The sequence below is a fragment of the Pseudorasbora parva genome, chromosome 7 (genome assembly GCF_024679245.1).
Source record: "Pseudorasbora parva isolate DD20220531a chromosome 7, ASM2467924v1, whole genome shotgun sequence".
Classification (NCBI taxonomy): Eukaryota; Metazoa; Chordata; class Actinopteri; order Cypriniformes; family Gobionidae; genus Pseudorasbora; species Pseudorasbora parva.
This window is the reverse complement of record NC_090178.1, coordinates 46340747-46367780: the sequence shown is the minus strand read 5'-3', so window position 1 is coordinate 46367780 and position 27034 is coordinate 46340747. Positions and strand designations below refer to the sequence as shown.

The 27034-nt window shown below is 38.7% G+C and overlaps 2 protein-coding genes across 2 annotated transcripts; one reads left to right on the top strand and one right to left on the bottom strand.

Moving 5' to 3' along the window:
• Nucleotides 1-1925: 1925 nt before the first annotated feature.
• smpdl3b (sphingomyelin phosphodiesterase acid like 3B) lies at nt 1926-14909 on the bottom strand. Its single transcript, XM_067449363.1, has 9 exons — nt 14893-14909; nt 12621-12891; nt 9247-9460; nt 7967-8064; nt 7740-7883; nt 5545-5714; nt 5281-5461; nt 3488-3621; nt 1926-3077 (listed from the first exon to the last, which is right to left on the bottom strand). The coding sequence occupies exons 2-9, from the start codon at nt 12709-12711 to the stop codon at nt 2715-2717; spliced, it is 1395 nt and encodes a 464-aa protein (XP_067305464.1). The 5' UTR covers nt 12712-12891; nt 14893-14909; the 3' UTR covers nt 1926-2714.
• Nucleotides 14676-25833, top strand: LOC137083425 (E3 ubiquitin-protein ligase TRIM35-like). Its single transcript, XM_067449364.1, has 6 exons — nt 14676-15154; nt 18824-18919; nt 21320-21550; nt 24854-24876; nt 24949-25067; nt 25173-25833. The coding sequence occupies exons 1-6, from the start codon at nt 14774-14776 to the stop codon at nt 25715-25717; spliced, it is 1395 nt and encodes a 464-aa protein (XP_067305465.1). The 5' UTR covers nt 14676-14773; the 3' UTR covers nt 25718-25833.
• The last annotated feature ends 1201 nt before the right edge of the window (nt 25834-27034 follow it).

Below are 27034 nucleotides of genomic sequence, written 5' to 3'. Positions count from 1 at the left end.
ACATTGCTTGATGCCTCCGAAGACAGCATTTTCCAGGTTTCGGACGCAGCCTTGGTCTCCGACAACTCTTTCAGTCTTTATTTAAAAAAAAAACATTGTCCCTAAAATTTTGATTTAGAATAGTTTGTGGGAACATGATCATAAACACAGCAAATAAGTGAGTAGATGAGTTTACCTGTTCTACGGATGATGTTCAATGTCAGACAGCCTCTGTAGTCCCAGTTAAGCCCCGGGACACACCAAGCTGGCTTAGTTTTTTTCAGTGTGCGCGTGATAATTGACAGTCGGCTGTTGTCGGGAGCAGAATCTAATTGAGCCCCATGTTAAAATGCCCAACTTTACAGGAAAAAAAAAAAAAAACATGTTTACAGCCTGGTACAAATTGTGGTTTTGGTCTATACGGCTAATTTTGCCCTTCATGACAACTGTGAGGGGGGTGAATTTTTTTTATAACTAATTTACGTTATATAAAGCCTTAAAGTTCTGTATAATTAACCTCTTACACTCAGGGCCATTTTTTGGGATTTCCGCCTGGATTTGGCCGACCCAACTTGAAAAGCCTCCCATACACACATACAGTGGTCTAGGTTCAAAATTGTGGTGTCATTTTACAGGAAACCCTTTAAAGTTACATAAAACACTGATAAAAGTGATTAACATGTAAGTATATACTGTCTAAGCGGCAATAACCCCCCCCCCCCCCAAAAAAAAATAGGCGCTTTTTGATTTTTTTAATATAAATTAAGTTTTGAAAGTGTGTAACTCAGGCCCTGTGTGCTCTAGAAACCTGCTGACAGTTTGGGATTTTTCCATAAATTCCTGAAAATAGTGGAAAAAATAAGTTTGTCTGTTATGTTGTATGCCAGATTTATTCAAATAGGACTGAAGAGATGACCCCCCCTCCCTCCCCCGACCCTGCTACTCCTCCCACCACCATATACAGTGATATAAATGCAATATTCCAGTGTCATTAAATAAATTATACATACTGGAAGCAGCCCAACGTGTATGCAGGGTCCTAGAGCACACAGGGCCTGAGTTACACACTTTCAAAAATTGATTTATACTAAAAAATCAAAACGAGGTCAAAAAATTATTATTATTTTTTTTTTTGGAGGGGGGGGGGGTTATAACAGCTTACACAACATATACTTACATGTTAATCACTTTTAGCAGTGTTTTATGTAACTTTAAAGGGTTTCCTGTAAAATGACACCAACATTTTGAACCTAGACCACTGTATGTGTGTATGGGAGGCTTTTCAATTTGGGTCGGCCAAATACAGGCGGAAATGGCACCAGAGTAATTTAGTGTAAATACATTACTTTGTGTAAAACAAATGCCAAAGTGATGCATATCTCCAGAAAGTAGAGACTCGAAGTCAAATGGTCCCACATATGAGGTCAGAGCTCCTCCAAAGACATTTAAAATGGAAAGTATATACAGGACCCTGTACAGGTTTCCTCAGAGTTTAAGTTAAGGGCGTGGTTACTTTGAGTGACAGGTGGATAGCCATTTATCCGCCGTCTATAGTCATTGCGTCATCTAAGCTCCGCCCACATCCCACCTCTTTGCCCATTTTCTGTTATCCAGGAGTTACGTGCGATGACGTGCTGCCAAGATGGCGACGGCCAGCTCGTCTCTACTTCACGCTTCAGAACGGATTATCGGAATCCTATGGGTGGCGTCACGGACACTACGTCCACATTTTTGTACAGTCTATGGTTCAAATGTGGGGTTTTTTCCCCCCGTGCAGGCAACAACACAAGTCAGATTTCATCAGCGCTAGTTCTGTGGCGCTGGTTTGGTGTGTCCTTACCCGTAGACACTTGAAAAGACAAGTAAAAGGATTAAAATAATCACAAGAGGATATTACTGATGTATTTCATGGCATAGGATAAAATGTGCAAATATCTTGAGTTTGTGTTCACAACAGACTTTATTTCAGGCTTTTAACCAAAACCCCATTCAAAAAACAATGAAAAAAGTGCAGGATGATGGAAGCAGAAATGTTAAAATGCTACTCGTTTCTAGGTTTTGGCCTACAAAATACATCATTCCTGCAGCACTGTATAGGGAAAAACCTTCAGTTAATGACGACTTTAAAGGGATAGGCAACATTTTAATTTTTGGCGGTAGACAATTCAATAAATATAAACAAATCATAATATGGGGCCAGATTTACTAACAGCTTGCTCCAGCACAAACCCTCTTTTGCCGTCAAAAAACTACTGTCTGGATTAACTAAAGACACGCAGTGAAAAATAAGCACTGAAAAGGTGTGGGCAGGGTTATTTTTGCAGCTGATCTTATTGTATATGCATTTGTAGGAGTTTCCCTTTCAGACGCAACATTTATGCGAGGAGAGTATTTAGATGAATCATCTGAGGTGATTTACTAAGGTTTGTGCTCGTCGATTTACTGGTGTTAGCGCCATTATTTACCACCTAAAAGAAACACGTCTTAAACCAGATGCTACCTGTTATATTGTATTGGTCATTATGGAAATTATTCGTCGAGTTCTTTAATATGAGGATCGTCGGTAGATCACACGCTGAACTTTACACTCCCAAAGGTGCTTTTATGGAATTGCACTCTCACATTAATTTGCCCTGTTTAGTAAATCTGGCCCCAATTATATAAATAGTAAGAAAAGTTGTTCAGCTACTTTAAATACACACACTGGTCATCTGGCAATATTACAAGATTGATGGTCAGTTCAAACACAGCAGGCTCAGCATCAGAGACAGAAGCAGAGTAAACAGCGCTGGTCCGGCAGACGATCCTTCTTCCTTTAGCACGCAACGCTCATAGGCCTCGAAGTCCACCTCCCTCACCGCACACACGTGATCGATTCGGCAGTCAGCGTGGCACTCCGTCAGGTCATAACCCACCGAGTTAAACTCGAAATACTTCTGCAGATAACACTTGTCGCTGGTTATCCGCTCCATCACACGGTGCATGGAGGCAGGAGAGGCGTCCGGCACGCGAAACGCCTCCGTCAGACGGTACTCCTTCTCCCAGCGCGCACGTGCCATGTTTGCGTATGTCAAGTTCAGATAGTAGGTAACTATATCCTTAAGGACACAAAGCACCAAGAAAAGAAGTGTAAATATGTTTAAAGTTTCTAATATACTTTTATTGTGGGTGCATCCCAGACAGCAACATAGTGTTGGATGATCCAGATCTGGCCCACATCTGGTACGCATTGGATCCACACGTACCAGATTTGGGCCGGATCTGGGGCCTATTACACAAAACTAGGATTAGGGATTAAGTCGGGATATCTTGGTGATCTGTATGCAAAAATTAGTACACTGCTAATGTGCAAACGTACCCCGAAGGCACACACACCAAGAACGATAATGAAACATAACTGTATATTAGTGGATACATTGAGCCAGGATCACCAAGATATCCCGGCTTAATCCCTTATCCCAGTTTTGTGCAATAGACCCCTGGTCTGATACTATTTTGTGAATCTTACCTTGATCAAAAGTGTTTTGGTGTCATACTCAAAGATGCGGATTCCAGGATTATTTCCACCATCTTTCACACCAGGTAATGTTGTTATCCATGGCGTAACTCCTGGTGTCAGGAACATTGCATTTATTGGTGATCCTGTGTAAAGGAATAGACAATGAAACTGAAACACTGGCCAATATACTGTTGGAGGTTTCACATCCACTCTATATTGCCAAAAGTTTTGGGATGCCTGTCTTTACATGCACATGAACTTTAATAACATCCCATTCTTAATCCGTAGGGTTTAATATGGAGTCGGCCCACCCTTTGCAGCTCTAACAGCTTCAACTCTTCTGGGAAGCGCATAAGTGAGGTCAGGCACTGATGTTGGACGAGAAGGCCTGGCTCTCAGTCTCCGCTCTAATTCATCTCAAAGGTGTTCAGTCAAATTCCTCCACACCAAACTCACTCATCCATGTCTTTATGGACTGATGCTTTGTGCACTGGAGCGTAGTCATGTTGGAACAGGAAGGGGTCATGTTGGAACAGGAAGGCCCCAAAATGTTCCCACAAAGTTTGGAGCATGAAATTGTCCTAAATGCCTTGGTATAATGAAGCATTAGGAGTTCCTTTCACTGCAACTAAGGGGCCAAGCCCAACCCCTGAAAAACAACCCCACACCATAATCCCCCCTCCACCAGACTTTACACTTGGCACAATGCAGTCAGGCGAGTACCGTTCTCCTGGCAACCGCCAGCAACAAAATATTCTAGGGGCCATGAAAATTTTGTGAAAATTATCAAAAATGCTACAGCTGACTAGCAACTTTTAAAAAAACACTTGTGGGGAAAGAGTTGACAGAGCAATAGCACAACTGTAATCCTAGTAGACCTAGGGCAAATTGTTGATGCGGCTCATCTGTCATCAGGAGAGCCAGTCTTTTGAAATTCAGTGTAATGTTGGCATACCACCACAAAAGATGAACCACATGCAACAGGAGTAACTGTCAACCAAAGAGGAAGCTGCCTGAATTTGATGTTACCTAGACTGTATCCAAAAAGCATACATTAAAACCACAGCGGCTCAACTCACTGCACAGGTAAATGTACACATCCTATTTCCATTGAAACTGTTCTTCAGGACCTTCACAGGGTCAGTGTTTGAGTTTGGACAGCCATAGCCAAACCTTTGGTCACTCATGTAAATGCCAATGCCAAATATTGGTTTCATTGGTGTCAACAGAGGAAATCATGGGCTGTGGACAATGTTAAACATGTATTGTTCTCTGATTAATCCACATTCACTGTCTTCTGGTCTGGAGAAAGCAGCTTTACATAAAGCCATGAAGTTAATGTTTATTATATCTTATCTTTAGGGCTTATAGTCACATTTAGCAGATCAGAGCTAGGCGATAATATAATTAAAAAAAAACTATCTCAGGAGTTCATTAAAAGTAGCCATGGAATAATACTCTTAAAAATATTCTTTATCTGCATTGCCAAGAAGAACCTTGAACATCCATGGAAACCTTACATTCCATAAAAGGTTATTTATAGTAGAAACAGGTTATTCATTCTTAGAAAATAAATGTTGTTTTAAGAAGAGATCGGAAAGATTCTTTGGGGAACCAAAAATGCTTTTTCAGTGGCCATAACACATTGCACATAATGCATAATAACTTTAGTCTCTAGTGTGCAAGCCAAAGGCAACTGTGGCAAAGATTAAAAATGATGCATGAATAATAAAGGAGGGAAAATGCTTTGAGAAATGCAATCGTCCAAAAAAGTGCAGAAAGTGTAGCACAATTTGCGGTACCCTTTGCACTGTAGAACATGCGGAAGCTGTCGGTGTGGTGATGACCGAAGAACTGGCCCAGGATAACAGCACTGTGCTTCTGTATGAGATCGATGTAGAGCTTATTAAACTCTTTTCTGAACCAGGCCTTGTCTCGCTTCTTCTCAAAAAACCCTGGAGGGACGTGGCCAATGATGTAAACCTGGGTAAAACAGACCAAAGAAACTTAATGACACAATACATTGAGAAATGACAAACTCGCATATATATATATATGCAAGTGACCTTCTCATTATTTTTGGCAGCGTCCTGCAGCACTTTCTCAGCCCAGCTGAACTGCTCTGCGGGGTCTCTGATGTTTTCTGTCAGTTTGTTCTGGTCGTAATAGAGGTTGGTATTGAGCACAATGACTCTGAAGCCAGTTTGATTCAGCAACTTTTCTGTGTAATATCCACCTGTGAACGATAATCATATTTATATGACATTCAGCTGTATAATTAGTACAAGATAATCATATCTATGGTAACACTTTACATTAAGGTTCCACTTGTTAACACTAGTTAACATTATTAATAAATAAATATGTTTATTAATTTTAGTTAATGTTAATTTCAGTAATTACTAACACATAATATGATTTTATGGACCTGGGCTTACATGAACTATCAATGAACGGTTGTATTTTTATTATCTATAATATTAACAAAGATTATTTAATGCAAATGTTAATGTAATTGTGACACTTTCCAATAAGGTTCATTAGTTAACATTAACAAGAACTAATAATGAACTGCACTTAAAACGCATTTATTTATCTTTGTTCATGTTATTTATAACATTTACTAATACTTTATTAAAAGCATGTTAGCATTAGTTAATGCACTCTGAGCTAACATGAACAAGCCATGAACCGCTGGATTTTTATTAACTAAAATTAACAAAGATGAACAAATACGATAACAAATGTACTGTTCATGGTTAGTTCATGTTAGTTTATACATTTACTAATGTTAACTAATGAAACCTTATTGTAAACCATTTATAGTACAAAATATCATGTCATGTATCGTATCATATCATATATATATAAAAATCATATCCTATTATTTATCAAATATCAATCTTGTCATGTCATATATCATATAATATATACACTCACCTAAAGGATTATTAGGAACACCTGTTTAATTTCTCATGAATGCAATTATCTAATCAACCAATCACATGGCAGTTGCTTCAATGCATTAGGGGTGTGGTCCTGGTCAAGACAATCTCCTGAACTCCAAACTGAATGTCAGAATGGGAAAGAAGGTGATTTAAGCAATTTTGAGCGTGGCATGGTTGCTGGTGCCAGACGGGCCGGTCTGAGTATTTCACAATCTGCTCAGTTACTGGGATTTTCACACACAACCATTTCTAGGGTTTACAAAGAATGGTGTGAAAAGGGAAAAACATCCAGTATGCGGCAGTTCTGGGCGAAAATGCCTTGTTGATGCGAGAGGTCAGAGGAGAATGGGCCAACTGATTCAAGCTGATAGAAGAGCAACTTTGACTGAAATAACCACTCGTTACAACCGAGGTATGCAGCAAAGCATTTGTGAAGACGCAACACACACAACCTTGAGGCGGATGGGCTACAACAGCAGAAGACCCCACCGGGTACCACTCATCTCCTCTACATATAGGAAAAAGAGGATACAATTTGCACAAGCTCACCAAAATTGGACAGTTACCAATTGGGTTACAATACTTGTTACCACTGTGCAGGCTGGTGGTGGTGGTGTAATGGTGTGGGGGATGTTTTCTTGGCACACTTTAGGCCCCTTAGTGACAATTGGGCATCGTTTAAATGCCACGGCCTACCTGAGCATTGTTTCTGACCATGTCCATCCCTTTATGACCACCATGTACCCATCCTCTGATGGCTACTTCCAGCAGGATAATGCACCATGTCACAAAGCTCGAATCATTTCAAATTGGATTCTTGAAAATGACAATGAGTTCACTGTACTAAAAGGGCCCCACAGTCACCAGATCTCAACCCAATAGAGCATCTTTGGGATGTGGTGGAACGGGAGCTTCGTGCCCTGGATGTGCATCCCACAAATCTCCATCAACTGCAAGATGCTCTCCTATCAATATGGGCCAACATTTCTAAAGAATGCTTTCAGCACCTTGTTGAATCAATGCCACGGAGAATTAAGGCAGTTCTGAAGACGAAAGGGTCAAACACAGTATTAGTGTGTGTTCCTAATAATCCTTTAGGTGAGTGTATATCGTCATATATCAATGTCATATTTCATATCATATATCATGTCATATATCATATCAATCATGTCATATATCATATCATATATCATATAAATCACATATCATATAAATCATAAATTTCACATATAATAAATTTCCCTCTTCAACCAAACTCATCCTTGTATTTTTGTGTCAGTGTATTGTTAATGACGAGCTGCTTTAGTTTATACCTCTTTTAAAGGTTTCTTTTGAGGCAGTGTGCAGCCAGCCATGCCACAGATTTGCTGTTTGTTCATAAATGTTGTTCTTTTCTGGAGGCATTTGGCTCTTTGGATGGTAGTCATGATTTCCCATCGCAGAATACACCTTGGTCTCTAAAGAAACACAGATGTACAGTGAATTTCTCAAACAAACTAAACTAAAAACAAGCAGTAAGCAGACCTAATGAAACACGTACTAGGAAAGACAGATTTTATGATGTGTGTGAGGTTGCCGATTATTCTCAGGACGGGTTCTTCTCCCAGCTGCTCATTGGGCACATGAGGCGTATCGTCTCTGTGGAAAAGAGAGCAAATATATCCTTTTAGTCAGACAGTACAAGTCAAATGTTTGAAACACCAACTTACTCTTTATTATTGTACACTTTATTATAATAATATAATGGCAGGATGTGGATTGTATCATACACTATACTTTGTGTGTGCTGGACACTAGATTTTCGCTCACAATAAACATTTTAGATGCATTTTATATTTGCTTAAAAAACCCTCTGCAAACTTTTTAAAGCCTTCCCAGACAGCAACACTGTGCCGGATCTGAGCCCATATATGTTGCTGCTGGGTTGGACTGAAAATTATTTTGACATTTGACTGCCAGTGAATCTATTGTGCTAATTTAAAATAGGAAAAACTGAATAGACTGCAGCAGGGATAACTGTTTTGTACAAGTTTTGTAGGCCAGAAACATGTTTTAGCACAAAACTAAAAGTCAAGACTAAACGACACAAAAGTCAATTTGTTTTTTCAATGGGTTTTTCGGTTAAAGGGATAATTCACCTAAAAATGAAAACTAGTCAATGATTTAGTAATTCGAAAAGTAATTCTTTGAAATTAATAAAATTGGGTTATTTATTGAGTTGTTTATATATACACTATATATATATAGTGTGTGTGTGTGTCCTGGTTCATCCCAGCTTTATAACGGCAGTGACTTGTCAGATCATTTTGAAGTCCATAAAAGTGCATCTATCCATCATATAACTGCTCCACACGGCTCGTGGGGTTAATAAAAAGGCCTTCTGAAGAGAAGCGGTGCATTTGTGTAATAAAAATATCCATATTTAAAACTTTATAGACTAAAATAACTAGCTTCGGGCTGATGTAGCTTTTTACTTATTTTAACTTTTTTTGACAAAATTGGTTTAGCCGATCGTATTTTAGCCGGTATTATCATGATGACCAAACTGTATAAGAATCATAAACGTTTGGTGGTTTTTGCAATAATCCAAAAGCCATTGGAAAAATGCTACTGGCTTTTCCTAGGGAATGATGCGAACACATACTGATGACACTTTAAACCACTCCACATTACATTTACATTTACATTTAATCATTTAGCAGACGCTTTTATCCAAAGCGACTTACAAAAAAGGGGAGAGTAATAGAAGCAACGGAACAGACAAGGCCAAAAACCAAAAACATTACCAGTCGTGTGAGTCTGGAGGGTTTTGGCACATACCCCGTCCACATGATGAAGTCTGGGTCGGGCAGGATCTCTCTCATGGCGTTAACCGATGAGTTGATCAGAGCCCATGGGGAGTCACAAAAATAGTCTCCAAATTTGCCAGCATTTGGGGTCGGGCGGCCTCCACTAGAAGCACATTTTGATGCCGAGTTACTCCCGTCATCATAAGAAGGATCCCAGTGGAGGTCTGAGATGTGCCAGAAATAACCTGTGGTAAACAAGTGCATTAATTATCATAGCTATAATAATCAGCCTGGTGACCCAGCAAGCAATTTTGCGTCTAAAAGACGTCTAATAACCGTCTAAACACAGCCCAGACGTCTAGGCTAAATCAAGGCTAAACTTGGGCTGTCAGTGAAAATCTAATAGACGTCTAATCATAGCCCAAGATTAGACAGCTACTGAATGGCTACATCTATATGTCTAATAGACAGCAAATATGGGTCTAGGCTAAATCAAGTCTAAACTTGGGCTGTCAGTGAAAATCTAATAGACGTCTAATCATAGCCCAAGGATAGACTAGTCATCAAATAGACGGCTAACGAATGACTAATATATACATTTAATAGACAACAAAATGGCTAAAGGATTCTTTTCACTCAAATATAACAGGTTCTAAAAAATAACAATCAATCAAAACACATTAAATATAAAGGTTTTATTTAGAAAGACAATATTAGCAACAGAGACAACTTAAGATAATACAAAAAGATTAAAACATAAAAATGACCAAATTATATGTCAAAAATAAAATTAAATATGGAATACTAACAACGTAATATAAAAAAAAAAATAGTCATCATTTACTCACCCTCAAGTTGTTCCAAACCTGTATATGTTTCTTTCTTCTGTTGAACACACACAAAAATATATATTTTGAAGAATGTTGGTAACCAGACATTTGATGGTAGCCACTGACTTTCACTGTAGGAAAATAAATACAATGGAAGTCAATGGGGCCCATAAAGCTTTTGATTACCCAGGTTCTTCAAAATATCTTCTTTTGTGTTCAACAGACAAAAAGAAACAACTTGAAGGCGAGTAAATGACAGAATTTACATTTTTGGGTTTAAAAGATGTTTTAGCCATTATGTTGCATTAGAACAATGAGATACATGATTGGGAAAGCATTGAATGGTTTAAGGCCAAAGTGAATTTCTGATCTTCTGCTGCATTATGATCCATCCTCTCAGGGTCATCTGGGACAGGTCTGCTTTCTGTCCCCTGAGTCAAAACTAAACATGGAGAAGCAGAATTCAGTTTTTATACATAACATATCTTGAACAAACTCAAATAAAACCTGCAGTCCCGTGGCAACTCTTCATTTATTTTAAATCAAGTTTACTGCTTGCCCCTGCCTTTTATTAAATGGAAAGGAATGATGATACATTTCTTACACTTCTCTGTAAGTTTTACTCTCCTGTTATCATGTTTTTTTTTATTTTTATAAAACAATGTCTTCTTATATTTGACTTTTTAAATTCCCCAATGTTGCTTGCTTTATGTAAAGCACTGACTTATTGGCTTGGTGAAATGTGCAATTCAAATTTGCCTTGCCATTTCAAAAAGACTCATATTTTCATATAATGATCCAAAGAGTAAAAGGATATTTGTGGCTTTCATGACAAATTATTATAGGTTGCACATGTTTCATGTTTATCCCCTTGAAGGTGTACATGTAGCATGCTAACCACATGGCTTTATTCTACAATATTACCTAGCTAAAATCTCGCCGTTCATACACGATAACAAATAATGTATATAATGAGCATATGTCAAAATGAAAACACAGATACTTACAAGGCCAAATAATGTCCTTTAACGTTTGCTGTTGCCCGTTGTTGTTCTCCGTTCTCGTCCTCCTCTTGTGTAAAAAACAATCCACTCCAACCGACAGAAATGTTTTTCGCGATATCTGCCGTTGTCAGTAACACAGGCTACAGTTGCCATCTAGCGTTTGAGAGTTGTATTTTTTTTTTTTTTTTTTCAAATATATCTAGCTTACGATTTTCTTTGACTGTCTTACATTTTAAGTGAATGTTATGCGGGACAGCAAAGCTAAAACTAATTCAAATGTTTACAAATGGGTGGGCTAAAAGCAGACTACACATAGCCCGTCCAATTCAGAGCTAAATCGTGGCTATAGATAGACCATGACATGAAATTACACATCTTGCAGATATTATTGACAATGTGAACATGATGTAATATTAACCATATCATGTGCTACATTGCCAAAAACTACAATTAATCAGTTTAGTCTTTTGACTAAAAGTGGGCTACGAATAGCCGGTCTGTATAGGAGCTAAACCGTGGCTACGCACAGCCATCAATATATCTCGTTAAAGAAATGAAACCAAACACCTTGTAATCACTGTTAACTTTGCTTACATGATGGAATATTATACATCTCACAAGTTATTTGGACAAAAATTACATGTAACCAAATTCAAGATTCTTTTGGCTAAAAGTGGGCTACTCATAGCCGGACTATATCAGGTCTATAGTAAACCTAGACGGTGAAATGACGGCTATTGCTTGCTGGGGATATAATGAGCATCTCAAGACTGCTGAGATACTACAGATCTCATAAAGTCTGTTTGCTGGAATGACTGCTTCTCCTCATTTAGGCTTCAATGTCTTGTAAGTTAAAAAATAAAATGGGGGAAAAACTTCATGATCTGGAAAATTGCTATTGCTGTGCAAAAATACAAATGCACATAAAAACATAAGCCATTATTAATATTTTGTTGGTCCTCTCTTGTTTTTGCCTCTTTGTATAACAGCGGGACCAAAAATTATGTCGGCATGTTTCATCGTGTTACTATCACAAATAAAACTATTGACTAAAGCACAACTATGCTTATAAAATCAACACATTTATAATATTTGATTAATTTTCCCAGGTCAGACATCACTTTTAGTCACTAGTGTAGGCCAAAAACAAATTAATTAATTAATTAATTAATTATACATAATAATAAATCTAACTATTTAATAAAAAAATTAAAATAGAAATTTATAAAACAATATGCATCGCATTGCATGCTAGTGGGAGGCATTTTGCCATTTTTAATAGATTTTTTAATCCAGTTGTAATATAATTTTCTACCACTGATCTGTATTGCAGTCTAGCTGTCAAATGTTAAATTTCAAACAAATTTTTGTACTAATTGCACTTTTGCCTTCACACTGCCTTAAAATCAGCTTTACTTCTTCCACGTTAAAAACAACACACCTCATGCGTGAATAAATTCACAAAACGCCGTCGAAAGCTTTGCTCTTCAATAAACACCATGTTATTATTAATATGTGTAGTTGTTTTTTAAGTTAAATCTAAGCTCCTCTGGGTTGATTAGAAGACATACCTGTCAACGCGTTACTTCTGCCACAGACAATGAAAGCATTGAGAAGAAGAACTGTCCAAACGCATGCCATTGTGAGCTGGAGCGAGTGCATGTGAGAGGTCCTGGGACTCTGGTCTGAGTGCTGTTATCCTGCCTGAGGTCCACGTTCAGTCCACGGCCGTCAATAAACTGACAGATTAGATAAGTCAGCTGCAGGGAATAAACATGAAGGCTGATAACCGGGACTGTCTTCTCAGCAACACGAGCGCTTGTTCAAACAGAAGTTCTCCAGCTGTTCAAGAAAATGTAATATGTGACACATTTGCCAGCCGTTTAGTCAACTTTCTATTTTAGTGCACTGCTATTTTGAGAGTTTGACTATAACATACTCCTCCCTGTTCATATAGTAGCAGCTCAACACTGAAATCAAATCTGTAGCTTCATGTATGAACGTTTCCACACTGAATGCGTTACAATAGATTTATAAAGCACTCTTTGTAACGATAGCCTTTCAGAATCAGCTTTTGGCACCACACCGTCTGTTATTGTCCTTTATAATATAGGTAGGAGATAATCAGAGGTGTAAAAAGGACTCAAAAATATTACTCAAGTGAAAGTAGTGAACATCTTACTCAGTTAAAAGTAAAAGTATCAGGCCAGAATCATACTTGAGTAAAGGTAAAAAAATTCCACATTAAAATTGTACTTAAGTATTAAAAAAAGAACAGCAAATAAAAGAAGCAGCAAGAATAAAACCTAGAGAATCTCCTTTAAGCTTTTAATCTCTCAAAATATGAAATTAATCACATACAATGTTTATCCTGCTTTAGAACTGTTTGTATTTAATTGACGACTACCTAATGCCAGTATGCATCACACTGTAATAACTGTAATAATAATATGCAATATTACTGTATTTTTACAGTAACACTTTACAATGCGGTGCACTAATATGCATTAATTCATGCTTAACTAATGCACAGATAATCATGAGTTAATGTATTACTAATGGTGAACTAACCCATTTATTAATGATTACTGCAGCAGCAACTAATGGAGATTCTTGACTATGCCAGTATTATGCCAGTTATTGATAGAGATTTTGTGCAATTAGCCGCTCCACAACCATAAAGGCACTGCTACAAAGAAAAATGGCCTTGAATATTATGTATATTGTTAGCTTAGTGACCAGCTAAATGTGATATTCCTTATTTTTAAGTCACTTTGGATAAATGTGGAAAATGAAGACATGTTAAAGTTTTGTAATGAAATTGTATCTTAACCCCTCTTTTTTCAACCAACAGCCTCAACAGAACCTCACACCAACTATGGTGATCACTGGAAACCCATTTGGTGAAAGCAGCAATGCAGTTTTTCTTGATGGCGAGGAACTGTTTGCTCATGAACCGGATGACATAACCATGGGAGTACGCCTCACTATGAGTGCCTCCTTCCTATTCAACATACAGTACAATAAACCAATTAAAAATACACTGACTTTTCTTCAGCATCTTTTAGGGATTCAGAAGGAGAGCATCAAGCTACCTATAATTGTGTTAAGGCTCAAATTACTTAAAATGCCCAGTGTGAACACGTTACAACTGACTGCATTGGAAAATGGTGCCTTGAAGCACCCTGGGTGGTTCATAAGGAAGGGTTCCTCAGAGAACCGCCTCTTTTGAAAGGGTGCCTAGAGGATCTACAGACGGTTTTGCCGGGGTGGCAAAGTGAAGAACCCCAAAAGGTTCCTCGAGGCACCTTTTATTTTTACAGTAAAAATGTATCATTTGATGAAAATTACAGGCCTCTCTCATCTTTTTAAGTGGAAGAACTTGCACAATTGGTGGCTGACTAAATACTTTTTTTGCCCCACTGTATGCATGTATGGATGGATGGATAAACAGATAGATGGATGGATAAACATATAGCTAGACAGACAGATGGATGGATAGACAGACAGATAAAAGCTTTCCTTCACTCTGAGAGCTCAAACTGTCTTTGCGTCCTCTGAAGTAATCATTAACCTCTGGTGTGGATATGATAATCACATGATCACATAATAAACATGCTAGACTGATCCTCAGAACGGAACACGGATATCCGGGATAGCAGACAGGAAAAGATCTCATAGTTCTAAAGTCTTTTAAACATAACTTGAGGGACTGCGGTTGAAAATGAGTGAAATATCAGAGGATGATCTGCAGTGTCCTGTGTGCTGCGACATCTTCAGCGATCCCGTGCTTCTGTCGTGTAGTCACAGTGTCTGTAGAGCTTGTTATCAACAGATGTGTACCAGAGGATTTCAGGAATGTCCCGTCTGCAGGAAGAGATTCACAGGATTTCATCCGCCTGCTAATCTCGCATTGCGGAGCATTTGCGAGTCCTTCTCCCGGAAGAGGAGTTCATCTTCTGAGGTGTTCTGCGAGGCTCACAGAGAGAAGCTCAAACTCTTCTGTCTGGATGATAAACAGCCTGTGTGTGTGGTGTGCAGAGACTCAGAGAAACACCTCAACCACGCTTTCAGACCCGCTGAGGAAGTCGCTCCACTTCTAAAGGTAAAAACACCTTCATGCCTGTCTGTCTACAGGTCCAGTCTCTGCATTATGCTTCTATTATAGTCTAGTGCAACAGGACATTTAAAGAGGAGAGGTTTCTTCTGGATATTTATTTGAAAGGGATCATTTCATAAATCATTTGAGTGAATAATTTGACCAAAAGTGATGTCTGGAGGGGATTTATGACTTAAAGGACCCAACAAGTTTGATTAAATCATCAACATATGAGGAAAATATTTTAGATTTATATATATTTTTAAATATGAAGGAAGAACCAAAACACTAAAGTTAAGTTAAGGTATTTATCGGACAGAATCATTTGGCAAAAAAGGCAAACTACAGCTCCAGGTTGTATTTTGCTGTGAAAAAAATAAAATAATAATTCATAGGAAAACAAAAAGCTCACAGGAAAAGCATACATTATTATCACTAAAACAAAATCAGCTATTAAAACTGAATTGGTTCTCTCTTGGTTTTGCATGCGTTCATCATTTTATTATATGACAGCCTGGCCAAAAAGGATTGAAAATGTATGATTTATAGATGATGTTTTTGCATCTTTCCAGCAACTACTTGAAAAATATGCTTTGTCAAAGCACCATTTTTTTAGATATCTGCAGGTTCGCAGTTTTGTCCGGGACACACACCCTCAGTTTCCTAACCTCCCTGGTGTTACTCCCATTGACTTCTTCCTCAAATCTATCCATGTTATGAAAGGTATGCTCTCCCATTTTTATAAAGCAATCTGCGCCTCTGAAAGCTCACTAGCTCAATCTGAAAGCTCACTTGCATCTATTAAAGATCAGTGGGAGGAGGATATAGGAGAAAATATTTCTGAAGAACAATGGGAAAAGATTTTACACTGCGTGCACTCCTCATCCTTCTGCGCCAGACATGGACTGATGCAGTGCAAAATCCTTCATCGCACTCACTGGACCAAAGTCAAACTTTCTAAAATATATTCTGATGTGGATCCGATGTGTAATCGCTGTCATCAAGCTCCAGCGACTACGGCGCATAAGTTTTGGTCCTGTCCATCTTTACACAAATATTGGTCTCAGATCTTTAAAACATTATCTGAAACTCTTGGAATTCACGTTGAACCTTTGGCTGTCACAGCTTTATTTGGCACTCTCTCCCTTACGCTTGCCATCCCAAAATATAAGTCTGATTTCATAGCTTTTGTTACACTCCTGGCGAGACGTCTAATTTTAATAAATTGGAAATCGCCTACACCCCCTACTCATCCGTCATGGATTAAAGATATTTTTTATTTTATCAAACTAGAAAAAATCAGACATACAATGAAGGGATCTTCTGATAACTTCTATAAAATTTGGGGTCCTTTCCTAGATTGTGCAGGAAAGTGAATGTTCTTAAACTCCGGTTTATCTATCTCCTCTGGCATTTAGGAATATCTCCTTACACCTGTGATTTTAATTTGTAGATGTTTTATTTTTTTATTTTATTTTTATTTTTTGGATGACTAAGCTTCTAATGGTTCTTTATTTACTTTACTATCATTATTTATTTATTCTCTATTATTCTATTTATTTAAGGGGGAGGGGAGAGAGGAAGGAGGGGGAAGGGTTTGTCTTTTTTCCCGTCTTTTAGTTGCTGTTCTTCCGTTTATTGTGTGTACTTGTACTGTCATTTTATTTTCTTCCTCCTTCTATTTTTAATTATTTTTCTTATTATTCTTCTTTTACTTAGAACGGTCCATGTTATGTTTCCACTGTCCTTTTTATTAACAAGAGAGACAGACTATAATGCATATATGGGACATGCCAATGGTATTTGTATTTGTTTGATGTATTCTGTTTTTGTTGAGAAAATCAAAATAAAGTGAGGAAAATGTATGATTTTGTTGCATTATCACAAATAAAACTCCTAGCACAACTACACAATATACATATAAAATATTTAACACATTTTTAATAATATCTGAATAAAAGGGTGACGATATCAGTTTTCCCCTCATTAATTTTTTTTATTTAAAAAATATGGAATCTTAAATGACAAAATTAATTGTGTTTAATGAATTTATCAACACACCTAGTTTTGGTTACTAATAATAATACAAAATTAATTAATTTAAAAAAAATCATCTTTAAAAAACAAAAACAAAAAAAGGTTGGGAATCACTGCATTTAATAATAACATGGCACCTATTATGCCCCTTTTTACAAGATGTAAAATAAGTCTGTGATGTCCTCAGAGTGTATATGTGAAGTTTTAGCTCAAAATACCCCACAGGTAATTTTTATAGCATGTTAAAACAGTCACTTTTTGAGGTTGAGCAAAAAGACGGCATTTTTGTGTGTCCCTTTAAATGCAAATGAGCTGCTGCTCCCGCCCCCTTTCAAGAAGAGAGCGGAGCTTCAAGAGCTCACACAACAACAAAACAGGACAGTCTCACGCACTGAAAATGTCAGAAACCGTCAGTAAGCTGTGTTCAGTTCAGCCTAATGGATTCGAACTGGAGTCAGACATTGATGGGGAGACTCAAGACGAAGTGATGACATGTAGAATGAGACAGGACGTTTTGAATGGATATTGATGAATTTATGACTCTCAAAGTCATTGATTAGCATATTCTGTCATGATAGTCTATAAACCGCTGGTGTGGGAACTGTTGTAAGATCCTTCAGAGCCAGAGAATATCTGCTGCATGAAGAGAGAACAGGTGTAGTGTAGTTTATTTACAGTTATAACTTATGTTGTGCGTCTGTGTTATGCAGTAAAGGTGAAAAGACGGACTTGACAGCTTGAGCAGACTCCAAAATGAATGATTGACCCTCCTGGACTGAATCCTGTTTGTTCCTGAGCCGACTATTGCCTATGTATAACTAGACCATACGCCCTACGGCATCGATTTTCTTCTGAACATTTCTTTCGAAAATGAAATTCAATCACAGTGTTCTCAGTGGCTCGGATGCCGGATGTGTTTTTGGTGCAGCCATTGTAATCCTCTAGCACTGATACAGCTAGTAAACAGAAATGTCATCTCTGTGCTTCTCACTCAGGGGTGTGTCTATGCTAATAGGGCAGATCACGACCCTATAGCCCAAGACTGGTTTCCCACTGAAGCTAAGAGAGCTGACAGCAGAGCTGAGCCTGGTCAGTACCTGGATGGGAGACCAACTGGGAAAACCAGGTAGCTGCTGGTAGAGGTGTTAGTAAGGCCAGCAGGGGGTGCCCACCCTGTGGTCTGTGTGGGTCCTAACGCCCCAGTATAGTGATGGGGACACTGTACTGTAACAAGCACCGTCCTTCAGATGAGACGTTAAACCGATAAAAAAATTAATCATTAAAGTCCTTTGGGGGAAAAAAAAAGAGTAGGCATCCTGGCCAAATTTGCCCATTGGACTCTGTTGATCATTATGGCATCCTAATCATCCCCCTCTCCACCAATCAGCTGGTGTGTGGTGGGCGTTCTGGCGCAATATAGCTGCCGTCGCATCATCCAGGTGGAGCTGCACATTGGTGGTGGTTGAGGAGATTCCCTCCTTCAATGTAAAGTGGACACATCTGTGTCCAAACACCTTATTAAAGTGAATTTTGCATAATAGGTCCTCATTTAATGATATCGACCTACTCTTTTGCATAATATTGATATTAATGACGTTGCATTGATTTAACAAACACCAACTGTTTATTTAATTTCAGGAGGAATTGAAGTCTGCATTAAAACATTTACAAGAAAAACTTGAGAGCTTTAAAGAAATTAAACAATCATTTGATGATGCAGCACAACACATTAAGGTGAGAATTTACAGTGAAATGATGTAAGGGGGTCTGAATGTACATTTTTCACTCTTTGTTATATTGCAGCCATTTGCTAAAATACTTTAAGTTCATTTTTTTCTCATTGATGTACACACAGCACCCCATATTGACAGAAAAACAGGATTGTTGACATTTTTGCAGATTTATTAAAAAAGAAAAACTGAAATATCACGTGGTCTTAAGTATTCAGAGCCTTTGCTGTGACACTCATATATTTAACTCAGGTGCTGTCCATTTCTTCTGATCATCCTTGAGATGGTTTTACACATTCATTTGAGTCCAGCTGTGTTTGATTATACTGATTGGACTTTATTAGGAAAGCCACACACCTATCTATATAAGACCTTACAGCTCACAGTGCATGTCAGAGCAAATGCGAATCATGAGGTCAAAGGAACTGCCTGAAGAGCTCAGAGACAGAACTGTGGCAATGCACAGATCTCGCCAAGGTTACAAAAAAAAAAAACCTGTTGCACTTAAGGTTCCTAAGAGCACAGCTCCTTTCTAGAGCTGGCCGTCCGGCCAAACTGAGCTATCGGGGGAGAAGAGCCTTAGTGAGAGAGGTAAAGAAGAACCCAAAGATCACTGTGGCTGAGCTCCAGAGATGGGAGAAAGTTGTAGAAAGTCAACCATCACTGCAGCCCTCCACCAGTCGGGGCTTTATAGCAGAGTGGCCCGACAGAAGCCTCTCCTCAGTGCAAGACACATGAAAGTTTGCTAAAAAAAACAACTGAAGGACTCCAAGATGGTGAGAAATAAGATTCTCTGGTCTGATGAGACCAAGACAGAACTTTTTGGCCTTAATTCTAAGTATGCGTGGAGAAAAATATCACCTGTCCAATACAGTCCCAACAGTGAAGTATGGTGGTGGCAGCAACATGCTGTGGGGGTGTTTTTCAGCTGCAGGGACAGGGCGACTGGTTGCAATCGAGAGAAAGATGAATGTGGCCAAGTACAGGGATATCCTGGACGAAAACCTTCTCCAGAGTGCTCAAGACCTCTCAGACTGGACCAAAGGTTCACCTTCCAACAAGACAATGACCCTAAGCACAAAACTCCATGACTGTTCTTAAATGGCCCAGCCAGAGTCCTGACTTAAACCCAATTGAGCATCTCTGGAGAGACCTGAAAATGGCTTTCCGCCAAAGTTTAGCATCCAACCTGACAGAACTGGAAAGGATCTGCAAGGAGCAATGGCAGAGGATCCCCAGATCTAGAACTTGTTGCATCTTTCCCAAAAAGACTCAAGACTCATGGCTGTATTAGATCAAAAGGGTGCTTCTACTTAATACTGAGCGTCTGAATACTTAGGAGCAGTGATATTTCCGTTTTTTTATTTTATAAATCTGCAAAAATGTCAGCAATTCTGTGTTTTTCTGTCAATATGGGGTGCTGTGTGTACATTAAAGGGGTACTTTAGCGCTGGGAAGATGAATCTGTATTTAAACTGGGTCATCAATGTAGTAGAAATGTGAAATTATTTTTTAATTTGGTGCTTTCTAGACTGAGAAAAGACAGAAAATGTATTTTTTGTCTCATGGGGATGAAAGACTACAATTCCCAGAATGCTTCACTGCCCTGTGAGGCCACTCCCAAAGCCACCGCTACTGGATTACAGTGACTGAGTTGGAGAAGACACTACAATTAAAAACTGAACGTGTCTGTTCAATATAATGAGTGAGTCACCGCGCGAGTCTCACAGCACTGAGCACTAACTGCAGGAGTCAGATAAATGAGCTGATGAGGTCTGGTGATGAGAGCTGAGGTAATCGCGACTACACTCGCGGCATACATTCACAAACGCGAGTTCCTTCTGCCGCTTTTCAGTTCATGCCTATGCAAGCTTAACTTTCATAGAAATTAATTTGAGAAGTTAAAAGACTTACATTGCTCACCATAGCTCCGTTTAAATGAGTGCTGTAGCTGAGCTGAGCTCTGAGTGTGATCTCCATCCCTCATGCGTGGGTTCAAAACATGCGGAAATGGCTCCCTCTGCTGGCTGTAGTCTTTAGCGTTCGGCCAAACCTTCCTCCGATGATGCAAATATCATCAATTTGCATCATATGTTGAACTTTTCCAGAAATAAAATGCATAAATCTCTTGTCTCACGGGGATATGAGGGAGGGGGAAGCACAATCATTTGAATATACTCCAGGGCTTCTACTGATACAAAGCCATATGCTAATCGCTGAAGTAACCCTTTAATAAGAAAAAAATTACCTTAAATGATTTAAGCAAATGGCTGCAATATAACAAAGAGTGAAACATTGTATTGGGTCTGAATACTCTCCGTACCCACTGTATATATATATATATTTTTTCAGAATGATTGAAGTAGAAGAAATGATGCAAAAGCATCTTTGTGTTTGTTGGCAGGCTCAGACTCAGCAGACTGTGAGACGTTTGCAGGAGGAGTTTGAGCGGCTTCATCAGTTCCTACAGGATGAAGAGATGCTCAGAATATCTGCACTGATAGAGGAAGAGAATCAAAAGAGGCAGATGATGAAAGAGAGGATTGAACAAATAGATAGAGAAATAGAATCTCTTTCAATCAACATCAGAGCTTTAAAAGACGATTTAGACGCTGCCAACATGACCTTTCTGCAAGTAAGAACTAACCTGTATTTCCAGTTGAATGTTTTATTGTATTCATCTATACAATATTTATCATTGTATTTATCAACAAACAAAGACATTAAAAGTGATACATTAAAGTTGGCCGTAAGTTCTTCTCTTTGGCCGTTGTGTCCAATGTGAAGCATTGGGGTTATATACATTTTAGGGTTTGTGATGTTGGGAGGAATCCCGTTGTAGTCCCTACAACCACTTATTCTTTAAAAGAAAATATCTCCCTTGGCATTGAACTTTGAGCGTTGTTACCTTACAGACGTTGTTTATTATCAAACAGCAACATTACACACTAACTAAAGTTATAAAAGTCAAATCATAATCAACCACCCCTTTGAATAGTGTGATATACAGTCCCTGACAAAAGTCTTGTCGCTTGTGTACAAATTGACCTAAAGTGCCGCTGAAATATATTTCTAATCAAGATTTTTTTTACAAGAAATGGCTCATTTTAATCCCACCAGCTTTTGTGATAATGTTTCAGTGAAAAACTAAACTTTCAAAAAGTATTCTAATATTCACAGCTTGGTAAAGCCCATTGAGTCAATTTTTGCAAAGACATAAGTGTTGTCACCTTGTCATATGAGCTTCACCTGTGACTAATAATGGATCAATTAGGTCTCAAGTGTGTATAAAAAGAACCCCAGTACACTAGACCTTCACATCAACTGCAACTAGACCTCTGCAAACATGCCTAAGATTCACCCTGAGACTAAAGTTTTGATTATCAAGAGGCTGAAGACCAGATCCACTGCTGATGTGGCAGACACCTTCAATGTGTCTCAGCGTCAAGTACAGAGGATAATAAAAAGATTTGAAGAGACTGGAGACGTTTTTGACAAGCCCAGGTCAGGCAGACCCCGCAAGACAACTGCTCGAGAGGACCGTTTGTTGGCTCGAAAATCCAAGGCCAGCCCATTTTCCACTGCAGCAGAGCTCCACGAGACCTGGTCACCTGAAGTCCCTGTGTCAACCAGAACAGTTTGTCGGATTCTGCCTCAATGGCCTCCATGGTCGAATCAGTGCCCAGAAGCCAGCACTGAACAAAATACAATTGAAAAACAGGGTGGCATTTGCCAAGGCCCACAGCCTGCTAAAAGGATGGACGCAGGAAAAGTGGCAGAAGGTGGATTTTTCAGATGAATCTTCTGTTGAATTACACCACAGTCGCTGCAAATATTGCAGGAGACCTACTGGAGCCAGAATGGATCCGAGATTCACCCAGAAAACAGTGACGTTTGGTGGAAAATTCATGGTCTGGGGTTACATCCAGTAGGGGGGTGTGCAAGAGATCTGCAGGGTGGAAGGCAACATCAATAGTCTAAAATACCAAGAAATCTTAGCTACCTCTTATATTCCCAACCATAAAAGAGGCCAAATTCTGCAGCAGGACGGTGCTCCATCGCATACTTCCATCTCCACATCAAAGTTCCTCAAGGCGAAGAAGATCAAGATGCTCCAGGATTGGCCAGCCCAGTCACCAGACATGAACATCATTGAGCATATGTGGGGTAGGATGAAAGAGGACGCATGGAAGACGAAACCAAAGAATATTGATGAACTCTGGGAGGCATGCAAGACTGCTTTCTTAGCTATTCCTGATGACTTCATCAATAAATTGTATGAATCCTTGCCAAACCGCATGGATGCAGTCCTTCAAGCTCATGGAAGTCATACAAGATATTAAATTTTGATCTCACAGCACCACAACTTAATTTGCTGACATATTTTTGTATTTGCAGTAAATTTGTTACATTTCTGTATAGGCGACAACTTTTGTCTTGCCAAAATTTGACCTTTCTGTCTTGATTAAATGATAAATATTTCTTCTGTGAAAATTATTTATTTCGGTGCATTAAACATCATTTGGGAGGGTTTTAGCTTTTCATATGAGCTATTTCTAACACCAATTGATTCATTAAAAGTCAGGTTAATATCAGGTATTTCTAGAAAATAGATAAGCGACAAGACTTTTGTCAGGGACTGTATATTAGCCATCTGCTTTATATTGGCCACCAGCCACCCTCCCCTAAGATATCGACATTGGCAACGGCATCAAAGAAATCTATATTGGTTGACCACTAGTTGAGGGCTAAAGGTGGGGTAAGTGCTTTCTGGTAACCGATGATAATATTTCAAATCACCAAAACAAACACGGTCCTACCCCAAAAGGGTCTCGCCCCTATTTTGACAGCTCCGCACCATACAAATGTTCAATGAAAAAGTCATCCCTTACCTCCTTAAAAACACAAACACAGTTCTCATGAAAAACTCAAGAGCACGTGCATGACAGTCCAACTAACGAATATATTACACTTATGACCAGATTAGCGGGTTTTATTGATCACTAAAAAAGGAACCAAAAGAAACAAACATACATTAGGAGTTTATTATCTTACTGTTCGGACACACTGCAAGCTGTGGTTTATCGGCTGTGGAAATGAACGGGTCTTTATCATCGCTGAGGTGAAATGACGATACGATTGCAAATGAACAAACAAACAAACATGACACACAAGCATATTAGTTCTGTGAAACGAAACAAAACCAATTTTACTCGCCTCTCGAGAAGACAAATGCACTGCAAAAAATGTTTTGTCTTGTTTCTAGTCCAAACATCTAAAAATTATTAAAACAAGAAGTATTTACTAAACAAGCAAAAGTAATTGTCTTGTTTTGGAGGAAAATAACTCAAAATTAACAGGTAAATAATCTTAAAACAACATTATTTAGCTTACCCCAGAGGCAGATTTCTTTTCTTATTTTAAGCAAACTCTTAATTTTGAGTTTTTCCCCCTAAAACAAGACAATTTTTACTTGTCTAGTAAATGTTTCTTAATGTAAGAATGTTTAGATATTTAGACTAGAAACAAAATAATACTAAGTAAGAAAAGCATTTTTTTGCAGTGAACCTCTGCCTCCGATTGCAGGCCTTCGCTCTCCTTAAGTTGTGGAAAGCTGATCCGATATCCTGATCCCAAGCCTTCTTTTGTTCTACACATTTTCCACATTTGTTTTTTCATCTTCCATCTCTCTCTTTCTTGTCGCTCAGCTAATGTCGGTCCTGTGAGTCATGTCTTTTGAATAATGACGTGCACTTAGCGCCCTCTTCTCACCATAATTAGTAGACACGCCCCTTACTGCTGATCGGCTACAACTTTGTTTTGGTACTCAGCTGAGAAACTTTTATAAAACAGTTTTGAAATAACATTTACCCCACCTTTAAGTAAGACATTTGATCCTGTACACATGCATCTTATTTCCCTCTTTTGTGTTTTGCAGAACTTCATGTTCTCAGAAAAAAGGTAAGTGAGCCATTCTCTTACTATTTTCTCTGCAGTGCTTTCTTTCTTTTTAACTCCCGAATGTAATGGCAGAGCCCAGATCACACTGCAGGATCCAGAGGTTCCTACTGGAGCATTGATGAATGTGCCAGAACACCTGGGGAACCTGAGGTTCAAAGTCTGGGAGAAGATGCAGGAGATAGTTACAATCAGTGGGTTTGAATAATTACACAATGGATTTACACTCACCAGAAAAATCATGCCTACAATGGTCAGTACATGTGTTTAGTATTCTGACAATTGTATTCTCTTCTCAGCTCCTGTCACACTGGACCCCAACACTGCATATCCTCTTCTGCTCGTGTCTGATGATCTGACCTGTGTAAAATCCAGCGCTGATAGACAACAGTATCCAGAACATCCAGAGAGATTTGACTATTATCACTGTGTGCTGGGCTCTGAGGGCTTTAACTCTGGAAAGCACAGCTGGGATGTGAAAGTCGAAAACAACACATGCTGGTCTGTTGGAGTAACAGCAGCATCTAACCAGAAAAAAGGGCACATGTTCTTCGACACTGGAGTGTGGCGTGTGCGTTATATGGCTGGTCAGTATACGTCACAGTCACCGCTGATGGCTCGCACGCATTTGGCTGTTGAACAGAGACTGAAGGTGATTCGAGTGAAGCTGGACTGGGACGGAGGAACGATTTCATTCTCTGATCCGGTTACTAACACACATCTGCGCACTTTCACCAGCACATTCACAGAAGCAGTCTTTCCGTTCCTCTATAGCTGCTGTACAGATTTCCCACTTAGAATCTTACCTGTGAAGTTTAGGATAACAATAGAGGAGCCTAAATAATGCTTCTGAAATAATAATTAAAAAAAAGCCCCCTAAATATATACACACATTGGAACACACTGCTTACATATACACAGGTATATGAAATCATACAGTCTGCATTTACAAACATTTGAGAAAAATGGGGTCGTTCTGTGATAGGATGCTACTTTTGAAGTTTGAGAGATTTCACCCCTGCTAAATATTCCACGGTCAACTGTAAATGGTATAAATGGAAAAATGGGTAACACTTTACAATACGGGTGCACTAATATTCATTAATTCATGCTTAAAGGTGCACTATGCAACTTTCAGTCCACTGGAGGGCGCCTATTCTAAACAAAGGTGTAGTTTGATAGTATCTTGGGACATGTTGTCTTCACCTCACAGCTGGTGGAAAATAGGACTCGGGCAGAAATCATATTCATGGATGCGGTTATTAATGTTACTGTAGTGTAAAGCAGAGCAGGACCGAGTGTTGAGGAGCTGAGCACGGCCGCTGGAGTGATTGTTACACAAACACACAGCTCGGGACTTTTATTATGACGGGACACAGTCGCCGGGCGCGCGCACTATTTTCGCGTTTATGGTTATGATTATGAGGTAATGCAGCTCTGTTTATCATATTAGATATATTTAAGTATGTTTAAAATGATGTTATGACGTTACTTGTTCACACTGCTAAGAGAAAAGCGCTTCTGCAGAATAAAACCGAGGGTAGCGCAGATATGACGCGATTGACAGGCGACTTGCTCAGACGCTATGCTGACACGTCCCGGTCCTTAGTTAAAATAGCAATTTTCTCACAATTTACAAATAGTTGGAAACATTTGGGATATTGTAAGTACGCAACTGATCAAAATATATAACACTGCCCTAGTGGTTTTTGGATATTTTACTAATGCAAATACAATACAAAAATACTAATACAAAAATACTAAATAGTGCACCTTTAACTAATGCACAGATAATCATGAGTTAATGTATTACTAATGGTGAACTAACCCATTTATTAACGATTACTGCATCAGCAACTAACGGAGATTCTACATGATTAATAGATTAAGTAATTATTGCATTGTAATAATTGTGGTTCTAGTAGTAGCACTCGGTTTTAGAAGGAACAAACATTGACAGTGAAAAAACGTCAATAAAAAACAACATTAATTTAAAAATACATTTATAAAAGAGGATTGGGCCAAGCACTGAAAAAGGTTTATCTGACAGCTGTGCTGTTTATAATGGTTCTGAGGTGGTTGTCTAAAAAAAGTGTTATGGTTATTTAGGAAAATGTGTTAAAGGGATAGTTCACCCATATATTCTGGTAGTGAACATTTG